General features: G+C 49.1%; 1 protein-coding gene and 1 pseudogene across 4 annotated transcripts in view; one reads left to right on the forward strand and one right to left on the reverse strand.

The window, feature by feature from the left end:
* The window catches only part of LOC112867313 (La ribonucleoprotein 4B), a 93,055-nt gene extending 78,002 nt beyond the window's left edge, over positions 1-15,053 (forward strand). For all 4 annotated transcript variants that reach the window (XM_086715070.1, XM_086715071.1, XM_086715069.1 and 1 more), the window contains exons 15-18: positions 6,302-6,466; positions 8,597-8,721; positions 8,813-8,921; positions 11,403-15,053. In XM_086715070.1, coding sequence (XP_086571196.1) covers positions 6,302-6,466; positions 8,597-8,721; positions 8,813-8,921; positions 11,403-11,675 — 672 coding nt within the window. In that variant the 3' untranslated portion in view covers positions 11,676-15,053. The remainder of the gene's footprint in view (positions 1-6,301; positions 6,467-8,596; positions 8,722-8,812; positions 8,922-11,402) is intronic.
* LOC147579575 (deoxyuridine 5'-triphosphate nucleotidohydrolase pseudogene) lies at positions 10,041-11,452 on the reverse strand (annotated as a pseudogene).
* Positions 15,054-21,564: the final 6,511 nt, after the last annotated feature.

Consider the following 21,564-nt stretch of genomic DNA (forward strand, 5'->3'; position numbering starts at 1 on the left):
ACAGTGCTGCCTACATGAGTACTCCTGCAAAATCAAGATTCAGTAACATTTTTGTGAAATCTGAATCCCTGGAAATGGGGTCTTCTAAAAACCTGTGTTCATCTCAGAAAAATGCAGATGTTTACAATAAAACCTCTGAAACCTGCTTTGAGGTCACAGGCTGCTGCATAACTTAGGGCTTTGGGGAGTTACAGAGAGCACAGAGCAGCTGAGTGGCTGGTAAGCGTAAGCTGGGTTCTGAGGGTGAGTCACCAAAACGCACCTGAACCGTAGACCATGGGAAAGGCGAGAGGCAGGTAGGGATGCCCCAAAGAGATAGTGGGGAGTGTTTTTTTTAACTTGTAATGCATTTTATTTGTGTATTTAAAGTTTTGTCGGGAGTTAAAGTGTTCCGTTAGTTTCAGGTGTACAGTCTAGTGATTCGACACTTCCATATGTCGCCCGTGCTCGTCATGACAAGTGCCCTCATGTCCATCCCCCACTTCTTTCGTCCCCTCTGGTAACCAACTTTGTTCTTTACAGTTAAGAGTCTGTTTCTTGGTTTGCTTCTCTCTCTTACTTTTTTCCCTGTGCTTGTTTGTTTCTTAAATTCCACATATGAGTGAAATCCTATGGTATTTGTCTTTCTCTTACTATTTCACTTAGCATTGCACTTTCTTGCAAATGGCAAGATTTCATTTCTTTTTTTTATAGCTGAGTAAAATTCCATTGTATACATGTTGCCTCTTTATCCCTTCGTCTATCACTGGACACTTGGGCTCTTTCCATAGTTTGGCTACTGTAGATAATAAACATCAGGGTGCATGTATCCCTTTGAATTAGTATTTTTGTATTCTTTGGATAAATACCCAGTAGTGCAATTGCTGGGTTGTAGGGTAGTTCTATTTTTAACTTTTTGAGGAACCTCCATACTGTTCTCCAGTGCGGCTGCACCAGTTTGCATTCCCCCCAGCAGTGCAAGAGGTTCCCCTTTCTCTGCATCCTCACCAACACCTGATGTTTCATGTGTTGTAAATTTTATCCATTCTGACAGGTGTGAGGTGGTATCTCCTTGTCGTTTTGATTTGTATTTCCCTGACGATGAGTGATGTGGAGCACCTTTTCATGTGTCTGTTGGCCATCTGGATGGCTTCTTTGGAGAAATGTCTGTTCATGTCTTCTATTTATTCATTGGATTATTTATTTTTAGGGTGTTGAGTTTTATAAGTTCTTTATGTATTTTAGATACTAAATCATTGGATATGTCATTTTCAGGTATCTTCTCCCATTCCAAAAGTCGTCTTTTAGGTTTGTAGTTTGTTTCTGTCACCGTGCAGAGCTTTTTGCCTAGATGAAGTTGCAGTAGTTTATTTTTGCTTTTGTTTCCCTTACCTCAGGAGATGTATCCAGTAAGGAGTTGCTATGGCCAGTATCAAAGAGGTTACTGCCTGTGTTCTCTTCTAGAATTTTTATGGTTTCAGATGTCACATTTAGGTCTTAAATCCATTTTTAATTTATTTTTGTGTATGGTGTGAGACAGTGGTCCAGTTTCATTCTTTTGCATGTTGCTGTCGAGTTTACCCAAGACTATTTGTTGAAGAGACTGGTTTTTTTCCCCCATTGGCTTTTCTTTCCTGCTTTGTCACAGATTAATTGACCACACAGTTGTGGGTTTATTTCTGGGTTTCCTATTTTGTTCTTGGTTTATTTCTGGGTTTCCTATTCCGTTCTTTTGATCTCTGTGTCTGTTTATGTGCCAAATACCATACTCTCTTGATTACTATAGCTTTGTAATATAACTTGAAGTCCAGAATTGTGATGCCTCTAGCTTAGCTTTTCTTTTTCAAGGTTGCTTTGGCTATTCGGGGTCTTTTGTGGTTCCATATAAATTTTAGGCTTGTTTGTTCTAGCTCTGTTATTTTGATAGTGGTTTAATCAAATGTGTAGATTGCTTTGGGTAGCTAGGACATTTTAACAGTATTCTTCTGATCCATGAGCATGGGATGTCTTTCCATTTCTTTGTGTCCTTTTCAGTTTGTCTCACCAGTGTTTTATAATTTTCAGAGTGTAGGTCTTACACCTCTTTGGCTAGGTTTATTCCTAGGTATCTTACTGTTTTTGGTGCATTTGTAGTGTTTTCTTAATGTTTGGTTTTTTAAAAAATTGTTTTTAAATGGTTTTATTTTTGAGAGTATGAGTGGGCGAGGGGCAGAGAGAGAGGGAGACACAGAATCCGAAGAAGGCTTCAGGCTCTGCGCTGTCAGCACAGAGCCCGACACGGGGCTCAAAGTTGTGAACCACGAGATCATGATCTGAGCCGAAGTAGGATGCTTAACCAATGGAGCCAACCAGGTGCACCATTTTTAATGTTTATTTTGAGGGAAAGCGTGTAGGCAAGCAGGGGAGGGGCATACAGAGAGGGAGAGAGAGAATCCCAAGCGGGCTCTGCGGTCAGTGCGGAGCCCAGTGTGGGGCTTAATCTTACGAACTTGAGCTGAAACTGAGAGTTGGACACTTAACCGACTGATCCATTCAGGTACCACAAGTTTTCCTTTTCTTTTCTTTTTCTTCTTTCTTTTCTTTTCTTTTCTTTTCTTTTCTTTTCTTTTCTTTTCTTTTCTTTCTTCCTTTCTTTCTTTCTTTCTTTCTTTCTTTCTCTCTCTTTCTTTCTTTTTCTTTCTCTCTCTCTCTCTTTCTTTCTTTCTTTCTCTTCTCTTCTCTTCTCTTCTCTTCTCTTCTCTTCTCTTCTCTTCTCTTCTCTTCTCTTCTTTTTGAGAGAGACAGCATGTACTTGTGATCAGGGAAGGGGCAGAAAGGGAGATAGAAAATCTTAAGATGGAGCCCAACGCGGGGTTTGATCTCCTGACCATGAGATCATGACCTGAGCCAAAATCAAAAGTCAGACATTCGACCAACTGAGCCATCCAGGAGCCGTGGCGTATAGTTTTTCATAACATCACTGTGATGTTGGTTGGTATTTCTCCTTTGTCATTTGTGAATTTATTTTTTGGGGTCCTTTCTCTTTTTTTTGATAACTCTGGGGGGGTTTATCCATTTTGTTAATTTTTTCAAAGAACCAGCTCCTTGTTTCATTGATCTGTTTTTTTTTTAAGCTTCTATATCATTTATTTCTGCTCTGATCTTTATTATTTTCCTCCTTCTGCAGGCTTGAGGCTTTGTATGTTCTTTTTCTAGCTCTCTTAGGTGTCAGGTTAGATGTTTATTAGAGATTTTGCTTGCTTCTTGAGGTAGCCCTGTATTGCTACATACTTCACTGTTTTAAACCACTTTTGCTGCATCCCAAAGGTTTTGGACCGTTGTTTTCCTTTTCATTTATTTCTGTGTGTGTGTGTGTGTTTAATTTCTTTGATTTCCTGGTAAACCCATGCATTCTTTAGTAGCATGTTCTTTAACCTCCATGTATTTGAGAGCTTTCTAATTTTTTTCTTGTGGTTGACTTCTAGTTTCATAGTGTGGTCTGAAAATATGCATGGTATTTGTATTTGTTGTTTTTGTTTTTGTTGAGTCCTGATTTGTGACCCAGTATGTAATGTATTTTGGAGAATGTCCTGTGTGCACTTAAAAAGAATGTGTATTCTGCTGCTTTAGGATGGAATGTTGTCGATGTGTCTGTTAAGTCCATTTGGTGAGTAGGTCATTTAAGGCTACTGTTTCCTGGTTGGTTTTCTGCTTAGATGATCTGTCCGTTGCTGTAGGTTGGGTGTTAAAGTCTCCTATTATTACTATATTATTATCGATTAGTCCCTTTTTGTTTGTTACTGATTTAGCTCTTCTTGTTGGAGAGACCCCTTTATTATGATACAGTGCCCTTCTTCATGTCTTGTTAGTCTTTGGTTTAAGATGTAGTTTGTCTGATACAAGCATGACTACGCTGGCTTTCTTTTGATGTCCATTAGCATGATAGATGGTTCTCCATCTCCTTACCTTTTTTTTTTTTTTTTTAATGTTTTTAACGTTTTTATTTATTTTTGAGAGACAGAGACAGAGCACGAGCAGGAGAGGGAGACACAGAACCCGAAACAGGCTCCAGGCTCCAAGCTGTCAGCACAGAGCCCAACACGGGGCTCAAACTCAACAAATTGCAAGATCATGACCTGAGCCAAAGTCAGATGCTCAACCTACTGAACCACCCAGGCGCCCCTCCATCCCCTCACTTTCAATCTGCCAGGTGTCATTTCAGTCTGAAATGAGTCTGCAGGCAGCATATAGATTTTTTTTTAATCCATTCTGATAATGTCTTTTGATTGGAGTGTTTATTCCATTTATATTCAAAGTAATTATCGATAGATATGTATTTAGTGCTGTCTTATTACTTGTTTCAGTGTTTCTGGAGATTTTTCTGATCCTCTCTTGTCTTTGTCACTTTTGGTCTTTCCACTCAGAGTCCTCTTTAATATTTCTTGCAGAGCTGGTTTAGTGGTCACGAACTCCTTTTGATTTTGTTTGGGAAACTCTTGCTATCTCTCCTTTTATTCTGAATGATAGCCTTGCTGGGTAGAGAATTCTTGGCTGCCGATTGTTCTCATTCACAGTATATCCTTTCTGGCCTGCCAAGTTTCTGTTGAGAAATCTCCAACTAGCCTTTTGTGTTTTCCCTTGTAAGCTAGGGACATCTTTTGTCTTGGTGCCTTTAAGATTTTTTTCTTTATCTCTGTATCTTGCAAATTTAACTACAATATGTCTTGATGTTGGCCTGCTTTTGTTGATTTTGAGGGGAGTTCTCTGTGCTTCCTGGATATGGACATCTGGTTCCTTTCCCAGATTAGGGAAGTTTTCAGCTGTTCCTTCCTCAAATAAATTTTCTGCCCCTTTTCTCTCTTCTTTGGGGACTCTTATAATGTGAATGTTTTTATGTTTGATGGAGTCACTGAATCCCCTAAATCTATTTTGTTCATCTTCATGATTTTCCATTATTTAGTCTTCTTTGTCACTAATTCGTTCCTTTGTTTATTCCAGCCTTGTGTTCATTGCATCAAGCCTGTTTCCTATCTCAGTTTTTACATTCTTTGTCTCCAGTTGATTCTTTTTTTAACTCTTTTATCTCTGTGGTAAGGGTCTCCCTGATACCTTTTTTTCTCAAGCCCAGTGAGTATCCTTATGATTGTTGCTTTGAATTCTCCATCAGGTAGGTATGTGACTTAGATCTGTTTTGCTTAGATATCTGGCCGTGGCCTTATCTTGTTTTGTCGTTTGGGATGAATTCCTGTGAGAGAGGGTGGGATTTTTATCAGTGTGGGTCCCTTTTCACTCTTTAACTTGCTGTCTCTTGAGTTCTACCAGATTTTGTCTAGATTCTGTCTCTGTAGGGAGTAATCTTTCTGTTGCTGTAAGTTGCTGGGCATTGTTGACCCTTTCCAGCTATGTGAGCCCATGAAAGCATTGCTTCCAGTCAGAGTAGCCCATATTTACCCAAAGACGCTTACCTCCCACCTGAACTCCTATCCCCGTTCTCCTCTCTGTCTTCTTCAGCCAAGGGACTGGACACCCACAGAATGACTTCTAGCCTGTTAAAGCAAGTTGCTTTGATAATTTTTCAATAAAAATACATCATTGCCTTTCTCCCGGGATCTTAGGTTTATAAATTATATTATTCTGAGTTTATTTTCTTGAAGTCAAAGAATCTGATAAAAATCTGTCCTCAAATACCATGTTTTTCCGTAGTGATTATAAAATATAAAGTGAGTAAATCAAGTTTTCAGATAACTGAAGCCCCTTCTGCCTTGTTTAACCATTTTCAATGGAAATCTGTGTAAAATTCTTACATAAGTGTCAGAGAGTTCAAAGTGACATTTTTTGGTTTATTTCTTTCACTATCTTGTTTATAATTTAGAGGATAGGCTCTCCTGTAATAACCCAGACCTTGTCTGGAAAGGACTAAGGTCAGGGGCTATACTCAGGCTATTGTGATATTCTACCGGTGGGGTCAAGTTGTTTCACAGTGCTCTCTCTTGTCTGTCACCGTCTCCATGCTTTCCTCAGCTGCACGCTTGTGTCCACCTGGTCGGCTGACTGTGGGCCAGGAAGTGGACAGTCTGGGAATCTCAGAGAAGTGGCTGTACGGCCAATGACAGCCTCAGGAGGGTTGAGCTTCACAGCTGTGCTCCTGATGGTTGCTGCTGCCTAACAAATGATCTTTGACTAGGTGACGAAGTGTTGTGATGGTTGGATGACCTGTGTTGTTTTCAGGCAGAGGGGGAAATCAGAACGCTAGGGAACGGATTGTTTGCCTTACTTTTCTGCTGCGTGTCTTCGTATCTTACAGTCTGAGCTTCCGCAGCATGACAGTGTTGTTCTCTTTCAGAGGAGTCAAACTCAGTCTCCAACGCCACCAAAGCCCCCGTCCCCGAGCTTTGAATTAGGACTGTCCAACTTCCCTCCGCTGCCAGGAGCGGCAGGCCACCTGAAGACTGAGGACCTGTTTGAAAACAGGCTGTCTAGCTTCTTAATTGGATCATCAAAAGAAAGGGTAAGATCCGTATTGCTGATGTTTGCTTAGTGCTGAGTTTCAGTCCAGTGCTTCTCCAGGTTCTTCACACAGGCAGGTGTGTGCATGTGGAAGAGCTTCAGAGAGGGTAAGTGATTTGTGGAGGCCACATGGATTTGGAGTAATCGGGTCAGAGTTGAACGTACAACCAGACCCTCTCAGTGCATTCCCTCGCTGCCTGCCAAGGTCAGAGGTGGAAACCTGTGTCGTGTGCCACACAGACTCTCTCTCTCGCTGCAGACTCAGATTGCACTTTTATTGTTGTTATTCAGGACCTGACTTTATTTTACAAGTCCACAAGATAAAACAAAAACCTGAATTATAACAGAAGTGATATAGTTTTTAGTAATCGACATCACTAAGGAGAAGCCGAGAATGATTTTACTGTAATTCCGGTGGCTTTGGCCAGCTCCACGGGCTACCACACCAGTCGCCCTCACTCTTCTGTACTGTTTGCAGGCCCAAGAATGAGGGGAGCTACCGAAGTCAGAGAGTGTTAGTCTGCAGTGCTCCTTCTGGGTTCTTCGATTGTTAATGAGGTTTGGAGGGTCTGTGCTGGGAGTGATGTGCGGTGCCTGGGTGAGCGCTTAGCCGGGTCGAGGCAGGAACAGCTGTCAAGTTGCCATGGTAGCATTTGTCCTCTTGCTGGCTCTCCACCAGTCTCGTTGTGTCTTTTTCCAATGGAAATCTCCCCACCTACTGCCTCAGACGGAAGGCCTCTGGATTGGGGCAGGCACCGCTTTGCAGCCACGTCCAGACTGTGGACACTTGCAGGGCCACCACAGAGTCCCTCAGTTACCAGGCCAGGGCTCAGGGCAGGATTTATAGAGCCCCATGTTCAGTGCTTGTCCTGTTGCTGCATGATAACTGCTCCTATTTTTTTTCCCCTGAATGTTTATAGTATTTATATATATGTATTTTAAATATTTATTTTATTTTTGAGAAAGAGAGAGACCATATGGGCAAGGGGCAGAGAGACAGAGATGGGATCCGATATGGGCTTTGCACTGACAGCAGCCAGCCCAATGAGGGGCTTGATCCCATGAACCGTGAGATCATGACCTAAGCTGAAATGAAGAGTTGGATGTGGAACTGATTGAGCCACCCAGGCACCCCTGTATCATTTATTTTTTGAAGAAAGAATGGCTAATTGTAAAAAGTCTTGGCCGGGGGCCACACCCAGGTGGAGCCCCTGCAGCGTCCCTCTCTGTGCCCTGGTGCCTGTGTGTGAGAGCAGTGGGGACTCTGGCAGGGGCCGCAGCACTGCCCTGCTCACCTTGCCCCCCCCACATGCTCTCAGTTCAGTCCACTGCTGAACCTTTAATCTGCTATGAAAATAGAATCATAAGAAAACGTTATATTTGCGCTTAATCTCACTTCCAATTACGTACTAGTCACACAGGGGAGGGAGACTGTGCATTTGTGAAGTGTCGCTGTGTGTGGTCACTGGCTGGAGTAAGAGCATCTAGCTTTATTCACGTCTTTGCCTCATGATGGTGCACAAATTAATGTAATTGTTCCAAACCTTGGTTTCCTCGCCTGTTCAATTGGGAATTCACACACCTCCTTCCCGGGGACGGTTTGTGCATTCGAGCGGGAAGTGTGCCCACACCCACCTCTCACCACAAGGCCCTCAGACTTCTATCTGTACTGAAGTGTTGATTTTCTTGGTTTTAGTTACAAAAATGAGCCATGTGGGAATTAGGTAGGAACTTGAGTGTTCATCATGTGCCAGGCTGTGCTAGGCACCGGCGTGTCAGGAATAGGATGCCTCTGATATTTATTCCTTGGAGAAAAGGAGCTTGTGGAGAAGCAGAAGCCCAAGGGTGGCCCATGTCACAGGAGTGAAGAGGTGTTTGTGGGCAGAGCGGGGGCTCCCTGGAGGACAGGGCTTTGCTTCTTTGGCTGCTGGATGGCGGTGTCTTCCAGCCGCTCCCCTGTGTGGAGGCTGTATGTTCAGCTCAGGTGGAATGACCCTGGGTCCTGGGGAGGAAGGCAGCAAGCCTCCTTGTCATTCAGACCAGGAACTGTTACTGGCATTTTAAGGTCATTCTGAGAGATCTGTGAGGGCTTCTTCTCCACCCAATTTAAACTTCATCCCTTGGTTTTCAGGGCCTGAATGCGGATGCAAGCACGAACACGCTCCCTGCAGTGAGCCCCAGAGAGCCCTTAGCGCCAGCTGCCTGCACCCTGTCTGCAGCCTATGGGCGCTCCCCCTCCCCCTCCCACCTGCCTGAGTAAGTACCACCTGCCGCCAAGCCTCCATGCCGTCAGATGCCCTTGCCTGGCGTGTGTGGGAGATTCACACCGTGGGTGGCGTTTTTGCAGGGATCCCAAGGTGGTGGAGAAGCAGAGGGAGACCTCGAATGTGGACAGACTTCCTTCTGCCCTCACTACAACAGCGAGTAAATCGGTGCAAGTGAATGGCGCTGCCACGGTATGTTGATGTGGGAAGAAGATGGTTCCTTTCCTGCATCTTGTCTGTCTTATCCAGCTTATCTGCCGTGAAGTCTGATTTGTGCTTTCTGTACCAAATACCTTGTGTATTGGCTACTAACTTTCAACCAGGTGTCCTGCTTCTTTCTCATTGCCACTGTCCCGGGACCTTTCTGTTTCTCTGTTGGTTGAGTGAGGTTGTCTGCAAGTCTCTGGACCGTTGCCCCGCCTTCTCTGTGGATTCTGCTCACTCAGACCGGTGCTGTCGCAGCAGACACCAAGCAGAAGCACGGCCGCCGCTACCCCCGCCCAGGGCAGCTCTGTCCTGGCCACGGGCCCCTGCAGCTCCTCTCCCTGCTGCTTTGCCCTTGGTGCGCTCGCCCTGTTTGTTCTGATCTGTGTTGTCCTCAGTGTGATCTTGGGTGAACTTCTGCCATTGACGTTTGGGAGTTAAATCCTTAGGTCTACAGGGTTGAATCTTTAAAGAAAAAATTTTTACAGATTGTAATTATTTTTAAGTTAGTAAATGGCTTATGGACGTGAAATAGTTTTAAGTTTCTTTTCTACTATTTAGCCTTCAAAAGCTGAAATATTAACTTTTTTTAAAAAGTTTTTTTTTTTAACTTTATTTATTTTGAGAGATAAGAGAGTGAGCTGGGGGAAGGGCAGAGAGGAGGAGAGCGAATCCCAGGCGGGCCCCACGTTCCTGATGCGGGGCTCAATCCCATGACCCTGGGCTCACGACCTGAGCCAAAAGAGCCAAAATCAGGAGTCTGACGCTCAACTGACTGAGCCACCCAGACTCCCCTTTCTAGAAAGGTTTTTTTTTTTTTTTTTTTTTTGTAATTTACAAAGCAATTTAATAAGTTGAGAGGCAGCATTTAGTGAATTAAATAATATAGGGAGTTTTGGATCTGTAATTGATATACATTCTATTAAAAAAAGGAAACACTTTGTATTAGGTCACCACACTGATTTATACAACATTCAAATATATAAAAACACGAGGAAGTAAGTTCCTTTGTGACCCCAACTGAGGTATCTTTTCTTTAATCCTAAGACAACCAGTTTTAGAAGCTAACACTAGTAAGTTTACAGAAGTACAAAACACCAAAACAGCTTAAGCAGAGACACTTTATTTTTAAGAAAAGTGTGTTTTCTCATTTTCTATTCTTGGCATAAATTTTAATTTTTCCCAATAGAACCCAAATCTCCTGAACCCCTTTCAGTGTCATCCAAAACCTGAACTTCCTCTATTTCTGGATAAAAAAATCTGTTCACAAATGAGCCGTGCAATTCGATCACCCTTTCTTAAACTTTTCTTTGCCAAAATTAAAAAAAAATTTTTTTTTAACGTTTATTCATTTTTGAGAGACAGAGACAGAGCATGAGCGGGGAAGGGGCAGAGAGAGGGAGACGCAGAATCCAAAACAGGTTCCAGGCTCTGAGCTGTCAGCACAGAGCCCGATGCGGGGCTCAAACTCACAGACTGGGAGATCCTGACCTGAACCAAAGTCGGACACTCAACCGACCGAGCCACCCAGGCGCCCCTTCTTTGCCAAAATTTAGTACAACACCCACATTTCCTCTATAATCTTCACCTATGATGCCAGCTCCTACATCTATGAGGTGTTTCGCAGCCAAGCCAGAACAGGGAGCTCCTCTTCCATAGCACCCAGAAGGAAGAGCTATCCGAATGTCCCATTTTCACAAGGGCTTTTTCCATAGGTGGTACTGTGTGATCATAGGCATTGTACAGGTCGTAGCCCACGGCCCGCACGGACCGCTTGCTCGGGGCGGTGGCGGGCTCCGAAAGCCAGACAAAGCAGAGCCGCGTGGCGTCCTCCGCAGGCCGAGCCCACTTGCTGGGGGAGATGGTGGGTGTCGCTTCAGAGCAGGGCATGGCAGAGCAGAACGAGAGAAAAGACAGCCGCCAAGGGAACAAGCGGACGCCTCTAGAAAGTTTTTAACTCTGTCTTCACCTTTCCTGAATCCAAATCCACACCACCACCCTCTGGTAGTTTGAAATGGGCACAGACGTTATTTGACGTTCCTTGGTGAGTGATGGGCTGCATCACTTACAGGTGTTCCAGGAAGCCCGTGCCATGCGCAGTGCCATGCTTGGAAGGAAACGTGGGCAGAGAAAGCAGGTGCTGCTCCTGCCTGTTTCCAGGGGCACCGTTTCTCACACCCCCTTGGAGGCTTCCGTATGGCGAGAGAGTGTGCAGAGGCCAGTACTATGTGTCTGAGCACCTTTTCTAGTTTTACCCATTTTTACAGGATATTTCTAGAGTGTCTCGGAGGGAACCCTGTGTTGCGGGAAAATAGAAGTTGTTGACGTTTATGAACCTTTACCAGTGACAGTACTTTTGAATGTGGAATTTGGCTACTGCTGAAAGCTTTGTTCACCTTTACCTGAAGTAGACTTTATTTTCACATGTTTGGAGACGTCATTTTGTGCGTTGTTGTGCCTGTTTCCCAGGAATTGCGAAAACCCAGCTATGCGGAAATTTGTCAGAGGACGAGTAGAGAGCCTCCGTCTTCCCCGTTGCAGCCCCCGAAAGAACAGAAGCCAAATGCTGTTGGTTGTGGGAAGGAAGAAAAGAAGCTCGCCGAGAGAGAGCCCTGTGCCCCCAAGTCCAACCCGGGACCACCCAAAGACCAGAGGAGGCCGCCAGGCCGCCGGCCCTCGCCCCCAGCGGCCGGGAAGCGTCCACACAGAGAACAGAGCACCCCTCCCAAGTCCCCTCAGTGAGCGCCGAGGTCTGGGAGGGCTGTGAGGAACTGAGGTCGCCACAACTCAGCACTGTCCCACTCGGGGCCGAGAGTGAGCCGCTGGTTAGGAGCTTGCAGCGTAGACGGGCCGCTGAGGTGCCTGCAAGTGGTGTTTCTTCCGTGAGTCGGATTTTCCCCCCTCTTGAAAAAAAATCTATTTTTCAGGATTTAATTAATATAAACCTTATTTTAGGTTGGTGCTTAACTGGAGGTGATGCATAAGTCTGATTTTTTTCAGGATAGTAAATGCATTTATCCTAACAAATTGATATTTTTATTAAGCCTCCATGTGGCTATGAATGCAAGCTCTATATATAGTGAGTTTTTCTAAATTAAGCGGAACTATGCTACTTCATTTTTTAAAATAACTGGTTAGCAAGTGCATATCTCTGAGATGTCCAGACCGACGGGTGGGCTGCAGACGGCTGGGATCGAGGTTGGAGGCAACACAGTCAGTGTGGCCTGGAGAAGGGGTGGGGTCAGGTGGTGCCCTCGCTGGCATGGGAGTTGTACTTCATTCAGAATCTTAGCAAGTGACGCTAGCAGTTGTTTGGGTTTTGTTTTTTTTTTCTGTTTTTTTTTGTTTTGGCTTTTTTGTTTTTTTTAAGTATAGCCTGTTTTTGACCTACTGGGCAAGATGCACCCAAGAGAGCCCTGAAACCGTGAGTTTTTATGTGCTGCAAGCAAGTAACCAGCCTCTCAATCCAGACTCCGTGGCTGTTGTGTAAGATAGAGTCAAAGCACATTGTGAATAGAACCTACATGAAAACGTAAACCTGGTTGCCCACCGACGCGTCACCGCGAAATTGTACCCTGATGTTGTCTTGCTCCTGCGAGCTGGCCCGGAGGGCTCGGGAGCCACCGTGGCTCTTGCCGTGGCTCCCGCGGCTCCCCCGCATTAGCTCTGTGGGAGCCTCCCCGTACCTCCGTGTCGGCACACAGTGGAAGTGTTACTTAAGTCGTGAGAGAGGTGTGTGCGGTGCCCGTGGTGGTGAGGCCAACAGTTCCCTCCGAGACGAGGGTCTCACTGACTCCCTTCCGGAAGTGCTGCACTCTGAAGAACACGCATGCACTAGCGCTAGCAGTGGATAATAAAGTTCAATATAAATTATTTTGTTTTAAAATGCCTAAATTCTTTCTTTAAGTATTCTAAGCAGCAGACATTAAAATATTTCCTGCTAAATGTAACCATACAGTTTATTCCACAAAATGTTATTTAACAAGACTGAGGTGGTTTTTTTTTTTTAAAAAATTATTTCCATCCAATATTTAAAGACTTGAATTTTATTTAAACTTGAAAATGACTTTGCCTTAACTTTTGTAGAAGACAGCTTAGAGTTGGCGGAGACCGGCCCCTGGGTGGGTGCGAGTGGGCTCCAGAGCCGCTGTCACGTGGGGCCGCCGCCGCCGGGGTTTCTGACTGAGCGCTCCGTAGTGTGGGAGCTGGGCTGGCAGCGGTGTCTGTGATGTACCCTGAAGATCTGCAACAGTTGACCTTTCTCAGATTGTTGAGAAATCCTGTAAATGCAAATAGTCGATACTGTATTAAATATGTGCACTTGGGAGTGTGTGCTTTGCTTGTACAGTTGTAAATAATCAGAACATATTAAAAAGGTACCCTAAAGAGAAAAATCTGATAAAAATTATTGATATATTATAAATGTTGCTATTGAGCTGGATGTAGATAAAACTAAATGTTGTGGTTTGAATATTATTTTAATTTGTTGAGGTGTTTTTCTTTTCCTCTTATGCTGGTGTGTTGGACTGATTCTCCTCTTTGCTGCTGCAGAAGGGAAACGGAAAGTCCTGTTAAAGCCTTCCGATGTCTTCATGCTCTTCTTAAAAGTCTGTAAATATGTACTAATCATAGCTAATGTGAAAGCATAATGTAGGAAGCAGAAACTGGCAGGATCTTCAGGAGAACGTAAAAGATAATCTACTTAAAATCATAAATAGCTACGCGCGATTCGCCCTGCCAGAGGAAATCACGCCCTGGTGAGCTTGACCGTGTCCTTCAGAGAAGCTGCCAGTACTCAGATTTTACTTAGAAAAAACAGTGCTAGTATGTTGCAGATGCCTGTAAAAGGAACATGGGGATTCGTTTTTTTGTAGTTGAGGGATTGTGGACTTAAAAAATCAGGAAGAATTGACCTCTGACACCCCAGCTAATGAGTACTGTGAGAAGAGTTGGAAAGGCGAGCCACAGGAGGTCCGCACTGAGCGGTCTTTGTTGGAGGAGGGAGCGGATGCCGTCAGCCTTCATCATCCCCGAGCCGCAGACCTGTGGAGCTGAGACACTGGTTTTCAGGAGTGCCGTGTCCTTCCCCCGGCCGGGGGGTGTGTGTGCTAGAGCCAGCTGTAGCCATCTACTGCACACGGGACGGAGGTGGTCACTCGTGACAGCAACGGGGCACGGCTAGCCAGTGTGGCGGCCGTCCCACTGCACCCACGCCTGCACCGTACTGCAGCTCTTGTCCTCGTGGCCAGAGTCTGTCGCATCCAGATTTGCAACCTCGCTCTGGTGTTATTTTTATAGCACTCTTTTTAATTAAGCAAAGATGATATGCCAAATAGCTATATTATGTCCAAAAAAGCCCATCTTTCTGAGATCCTTGTGAGATCTTACACTCACAGAAAAGGAGGGGAGCCCACACAAGGGGAGGCTGGGACGCAGCACGGGGGGCGGCTGCTCTGGCGCAAGCAGCCAGCGGTCTGAGGCTTTTGTCCGTTTCTAGAAACGTCACTCTTTCCTTTCCTCAGCAGTACCTCAGGGTGTAGAGTCAGATACGGCAATCACAAATGACGTTTTAACTTGTAAAATTGTGTGGGGATACTTCTAATTTGGAAATAGAGGGATGAGAATCTGGCCCCATTTCACCAGACATGAATTTCAAGTAGAGTAGTTGCTTTTTAAGAGTTGGTGTCCTGATGTTCCTGGTCTGGCCCTCCTGTCCCCGCATCACTGATTGTCACTAGCGGGTGGCAGGAAATGTTTCCTGTTGCTGGATTAGCCAGGAGCACAAGGTTTACATTTAAACACCGGCTCCGTTTGTTCCGAGGGCAGCGGGCGAGGAAGGTGTGCGTCTGTGCCTGCCGCCTGCGAGCTGCAGTCGTGCTCTCGTGCACTTGGTGGCCTGTCACCCGGAGCGCAGCAGACAATCCAAGTCAGGAGCAGAGCGGGATGTAATACGGAAGCTTTCTTGAGGGCTTTTGTTTTTGTTCTACTTTTCATTAAGACTGGAATCAAGCTTACATGTAAACTATTGGTAATTTAAGTTTCCTTTTGTGTCATTCAGTGTAAAACTGTCTAATTTGAAAAATGTAGGTTATGAAAAATAAAGATTTAGGCACTGTTCAATTTTTCTTTTGATTTTTTTTAATTAAAAATTTCTTCAAGAATACATCTTTTTAAGAAATAATTTTTGTGTCTTCCCATTAGTGTATATATAGAGAATGAAACATGGTTGGTTGCCTCCAACTTGTGTTTGGGTCATCATGGTGCCTCGCACACTGAGCGTCTGCAGCGTGAGGGTACCCCCAGGTGCAGTGGTTTAAGGCACTTGGGGGAGTATTAAATCCCAGATTTGCCACAAAGGTAAATACCCTATGTCGGGATCTTTTGTTTCTTGTTAAATGGCCTGTCTCCCCTGAGGTGTTCCCATAGAGTTGCTTGATGATGGGTCCTTGTGGTTCTCAAATCAGATGTGAGCCTCAGAAACAAAGTAATTGACTTATCCCTAAATACCGGTGATGCCAGCGCTGCTCAAGGCTGAATGGACGAACGTGTTAGTATATTACCGAGTTGATGCATACAGGTCTACTTAGATGTTAATGGACTGATTTTCCTCGTCTGTGAACTGCCTGTTCATATCCTTTTCCCATTTTTCTGCGGCGTTACCTTTTTCTTACTGACGTGGTGTTCTCGATCTGTTCTGGCTATTAATTCTGTCTGTTATGTATGTTACAAAATTTTCCCCTCAATCTCTACCAGTTGTCTTAACTTTTTTAGAGTATGTTTTATCTTACAGTTTTTAATTATCATGTAGTAAAATTTATCAATCTTCTCCTTTACAGTTCTAGCGTCTTGGTCTTGTTTATGAAGTATTTCCCTACTCTGCAGGCGTAAGGATAATCTGTGTGCGTGCGCGCGTGTGCATGTGTGCGTGCGCGTGCGCCCAACCTGTTTGGAATTGCTGGCCTGTGTGTGTGTGTGTGTGTATGGTCTGGGGTAAGAACCTAATTCTGCTTTCGCCATACGGAGAGTATCTTTTCTCCGTGTCACTTGTTATCCTCCATGATGTGTGATGCCAGTCTTGTTATTTAGAGAAGCCCTGCAGGTGCATGCATGTTGTCTAGGCGCTCTGTCCTTCACTGTCTATAGTTCTGTTTCTTTGCTAACACCATAGGGTTTCGTTCAGCCATCATTCGGCATTGCTAGGAATTGCTTTCATGGAACTCCTTGCAGCAGTGATTGAATGTGCTCCACGAAGGCAGAAAGTGAGCCCATCCTGACCACCTCTGTACCCTCTGTTCTTAGTACACTGTCTGCAACATAATAGATGCTCAATAAATGTCTGTTAAATTGACAAAATATTTATTGAGTATGTATTCTTTGTGCACAGCACTGGCCTAGAAAACTTGGAAGAAATAGGGCAATGAGTTGCTTTGCTGTTTCCATATAGCCCCCCAAAACCCAATGGTTTGAAATGACAATCACACATCAGGATTGGCTGATGTAGGTTCCTCCCAGTGTCTCTGCCGACCCTCGGCCATACTTGCTCACGGATGTGTGGGGGGTACACAGACCTCGTCACCACGTGCTGCTCACCTGGGCCAGCAGGCCAGCCGAGGCCTGTGCTTTCACGGCTGTGGGAGGGTGCAAGAGCTGGGCCCCAGCATTTAAGCCCTCCTTCCCCAAGAAGTTGAAGTTGTTGGATTGTGTTCCTTGGTACATCCACATCTCTTACTAACATTAAAGTCCTGTGTTGTCCTGAACCGTGGAGTAAAAGTGACGGTTGAAGAAGGGCCACCAGCAGATGGCCACAGGTTGTGGGGCCTGACGAGCTGTGAGCCCTGTTTTTGCCTAGTGGCCTGTCGTGGTCTTACGCCGGGCTCTCTGGGGCCCCTCCCTCTTGACACACTGTTCTGGCCCACCATGCAGAGGCAGGGAGGAGGAAACGGGAAACAGAACAACCGGCCTCCCCCCTCAGGTTCTACGTGTCTGCAGAACCGGAGGCTGTGGGGCGTGGCTAGTGCGTTGGGTGTTCGCCAGGTGGGCCTGGTCCCCGTGCCCCCACAGTCCTGCTCTGAGCTGAAGGGGGCCGGGGAGTCACAGAGAAAGGGCGGTCACTTGGGCCCTCAGGGTTCGGGTGGGGGTACCAGAGAGGCCGCCCGCTAGCTGACCGAGGGAGGAAAGGCTTTCCGTAGCAGGGGCTGGCAATTGTGTGTCCAGGAGATGGGGAGATGCAGCCATCGGGGTGTCCCTGGCATGGCAAGGGCCCCCAATGCCTGGATTCCTCCTAAACCAGATTTTCTCTGAGCCACGGTGGCCACCTTGCCTAGCTGAAACTCATGACCCGTCATTGCAATGACCCCCGTCAGTACAGAGGCTCCGCACGCAGTGTGCGAAGACCCTCCAGAACATTGAGAAGCAAAGCGGGTGCCCCCCGGGGGCGGCCATTTGTCTCGCAGAGCACTGGCTCTTCCGCCCCAGCCACAGGACGTAGGACGCGTGCCCAGTACGCACACAGCGCCAGCAGCATCGGGGCTTCTGAAGAGGCCCAGCTGTGTGGCCCAGATTGCTGGGTCTCAGGCTCCCAGACAATTGGGAGCCACCAAAAGAATAAAGAGCCTGTCCTGGGCAATGACGCAATGACGCTGCCTGCAGCAGCAATGACGCTGGAGAAGGGCCTCCCCCGTAGCCTGCCGTGCATCTGGCACAAAAAGACTGGAGTCGCCACGTCCAAGTGTAGGAATGGATGTGACAGGCAGCACCAGGCAGGGCGTCAGCGCCAAACGTGGCCAAGGTTTCAGGGCAGCAGTGCTGTCCATGGTACACAGCGCTAGAGTAGCACCTTTTGTTAGTGACTGCAGGTCTGCTCCCTGCAGCCACGACGAGGGCAGGAACGTGGGGGGTTAGGTCTGGCCCTCAGGGCTGGCGGCACCTGCCCACACTGTGGCTCTGAGGGACCCTGGGTGGCCTCCTGGCAAAGGCGGCATCCCAGCCCCTGGCCGCTAGACTGGAGACCAGGCTGCCGCAGGAGCGCCCCGCTGAAAACCACACCAGGAGTCACTTCATCCTGGGACAAGGTTCTGAGAGCTTGGGCCTAATTTGCAAAGTCAAATGAAGATTTCTTCCTACTGACTCTCCTTCCATGAACTTGGGGTTCAGGGTGGGGGGTGGTAAGGACGCAGAGGGTCGTTGTCGGGAATTCATGGTCAAAAGGTGCTTGTGGGTGATGGGCAGTCAGGTCACGAGGGAAAAGCAGGCAGACACGCAAGAAGCCCCAGGACCGGTGCCCAAGTCAGGTGGGCACGACTGGAGGTCAGTAACGCTGCACCTGTCCTTCCTCCTGCTTGGCTTTGATTTGCTCTTCTCTTCCCGCTTCCTTAGGATTTAAGGTGGTTGATTTATAGTCCCTTCTGAGGCAGGTGCTCCCTGCTGTCCCTGAGTCCCAGCTCTTTGTACTTTTACATTCTTTGACCAGGTGAGTATGTACAAGTGTGTCCTTTCGCTCCAGGTGGTGGGACAGTTTCCCGTTGTCTCTGTGTCACCGGCTCCTGGTCTGGTTCCATTGTGGTCAGAGAACACCGTACGACATGGGCGACCTGGCGGCGGTCTGCCGCGGGACCGTCCTCGGGGCCTGGGGGAGAGCGCAGGGAGGAGCCCTCGGATCCTCCCCAGCTGTAGGGGTGCACCTGTCTGCACACCTGCTCCCGGGGGCTCGCGCCTTCCAGCTCCGGTGGCGCTCGGTCGGGGTACTTTGGGCACCTGTGTTTGGGCACTTCAGGATTGCTGTGTCTTCTCGTGGGATCTGTCCTGTGACCATTCAGTAATCTCCCTCTTGGTTCCCAGGCTCTGACATTTTACTTTATTGGACGTTGGTGTACCGTTCCTGCTTTTCGTTTCCCATAATACCGGTGAGGTGCACCTTCTGGACCCTTTATCTCGGCTCACAGCTGCCAGTCCCGGCTGTGACCTGGTGCACGCAGACCATTCACACACAAAGGAATCTGTGCGCTGGGGCTGTGTGTTTTCCGTGAGTTCCTCTGTTCCTTTTCTCCTTGCCTTCCAGGGCTTCTAACCTGCTGGATGCTTAAGGTCCAGGTCGCAGGCCGTTTGAAGGACATCAGTGTCTCTGTGGCCGCAGGTATGTTGGCCAGAGCGGTCTCTTCCGGAGTCTCTTCTCACAGGTAACCAGCAGGTTAATCGGTGCCCCTGGTCCGTTCGGCTGAGTGGATTTCCATGGTGCCCGCCTCATACCGTGACGACGAAGACGCGGTGAGCACTTGAAGTGGTACCGCCAGCGCCTGAACCCCGGATCCAGCCAGCGGCGGCCAGGTTCCCTGGCACGTCGTCCCTCCGCTGCCAGCAGGTGCGGGTGGCCTGATCCCACGTCCCGGGTCCCGGGATGTCCCTGTTGGCCGGAACCAAGCATGGCGCGTGGAGCCGCGGCCACCGTGTTCAGTTCAGGGGGCCCGTGTGCTGGGTGCAGGTGAGTGAGGAGCCACGGCCTGGTGGATGGTTTTGGGAAAAGACGTGAGGCGGAGCCAGCTGCCCTTGGGAACTGTCGGGGGGACGGGTCCGAGATAGGGGCAGGGTCGGGAGAACACGAGACAGCCCAGAGATTGCATGGACCTGGTTTCGTGGACAGTCAACGAGTGACCATCCAGCTGATTGAGGGTGGACAGTGTGGACGATGACCATCAGCTGACAGAGGGAGGACAGTGCGGATGAGTGACCACAAGGGTGCCTGAGGGTGGACTGTGTAGACGAGTGACTGTCCAGGCGTCTGAGGGAGTGGATGGTGTGGACGAGTAACCATCCAAGTGTCTGAGGGTGGACGGTGTAGACGAGTGACCAGCTGGGTGTCTGAGGGTGGACGGTGTAGATGAGTGACCAGCTAGGTGTCTGAGGGTGGACGGTGTAGACGAGTGACCAGCTGGGTGTCTGAGGGTGGACGGTGTAGACGAGTGACCAGCTGGGTGTCTGAGGGTGGATGGTGTGTACAGGGGGGACAGTGTAGACATGTGACTACCCAGGTGTCTAAGAGAGACTTGTGGGTGACCTGAAACCACCCAGATGTGAGGCGGCCGGTCTGTCCATAGGGTCCTGGCCACCAGGATCCTGTACCTGGAGAACCGCATCCCGGTGTCCCCACCTGTTCCGGGAGCTGGGTCTGGCTGTTCCGGGTGCCGTCCCGGCAGCCTCTGTGGGCAGCATGTGCGGGTTCCACCCAAAGCTGCCCAGACCAAAGCAGGGGGCAGGGCGGGGGGCGTTTGGTGGCTTTTACAGAGCACAGGGGTCATGAGTGCGGGTGGAGGGGCCGCTGGGCAGATCGGGTCTCAGTGTTGGCCGGTCACGGTGACCTCTGCGCTTTGGGAGCCTCCACCGTCCCTTCCGAGGCTTCCCACCCGCCACCCCCCCCCCCCCTTTGGCAGGCCCACCCGACCGCACTGTCACTGTCGGGGCTCCACATCCTGGAGACACACATAGTCCCTGGGGCTGAGCGGGCGGTGCCGAGCTCAAGGTGTCCCCAGGGTGCCCCCAAGGGGTCCGCGCCCCCCATCAGGGCCCACCTCCTCATGCGGGGCAGAGCGCCGTGGGCACCCACGTTACGGCCGGGTGCTAGCGACAATGTCAGAGCTGCCCGGGGCGTTCTCACCTCGCCGGCCAGAGTTGGCGGCCGCCTCCGTTCTGGAGCAGCGACTGTCACACCAGCGGGCCTCCCCCCAGGCTCTGGAGAGGGCCTGCGGGGTGGCCCTGGACGCACGGGGACGCTCCTAGGGAGACGGCCGCTGGGACCCTGGGGACACGTGTCCGGACCCCTCACACCTCACGTTCCACACGCCCCATCCCTGTGCCCGAAGCCCCGGCCGGCCACCGCCGTGGCTGTGAACCCCACGCGGCGCCACCGGCCGACTCACGCCCTCGAGGTGCTTCCGCGGCTGCCCTGGCCCACGGTCCACTCCTCGGCCCGCGGCCGGCCCACGTCGGGGGAGGCTCATCGCCCCCAGGCGTCACCGGGGTCCCCTCTCCGCCCCGGGGCCCACCTCCCCCGGATTCACGCGCGAGGCCTACCTGCCGGCTTCTGCTCCGCGTCGCTGGGAGTCGCGTGTGGCTCCAGCCCGGGGCGGCGTTGCTGCCCTTGAGGCCCCGGTCGCCGCCTGACAGGCCCGCCGTCGATGGCCTGGCCTCGAGGGCGCGGCGCCGGGGCGGGCTCGGGGTTCCCCGGGGTTCCCCTAACGCTGTCTGCCCGGCGCCGGGACCGTGCAGAGCGTGCTGGGCGGTACGTCCCGCAAACACGCTGAGCGAGGCAGTTCACGTTTTCAGGAGCCGCGCTTTGCCGCCTCGCGAGAAGTGGAGCGGGGCTGGCGGGGCAGAGGCTGGGCGAACCGCGCGGCTTGAGCGCCGCGGCTGCGGGGGGTGGGGGAGCCCAGCTCCCAGGGAGCGCGGAAGGTGCGGACGAGCGGGGGCGCCACAGGCCTGCGGCAGGTGAGCGAGCCGTCCTGGAGCCCCTGTGTGGCGACAGCCGGTCTAGGAGGGTCCAGGCCGCAGCGCTGGTGGGGTCTCAGGGTACAGGGTGGCCCCGCTTCCTCCAGGAGGCCGCCAGGCTGACAGCGTGACAAGCATCGCGAGGGCGAAGGGG

This window comes from Puma concolor, chromosome B4 (assembly GCF_028749965.1).
Source record: "Puma concolor isolate L17-30 chromosome B4, mPumCon1.1.hap2, whole genome shotgun sequence".
In the NCBI taxonomy this organism is placed as follows: Eukaryota; Metazoa; Chordata; class Mammalia; order Carnivora; family Felidae; genus Puma; species Puma concolor.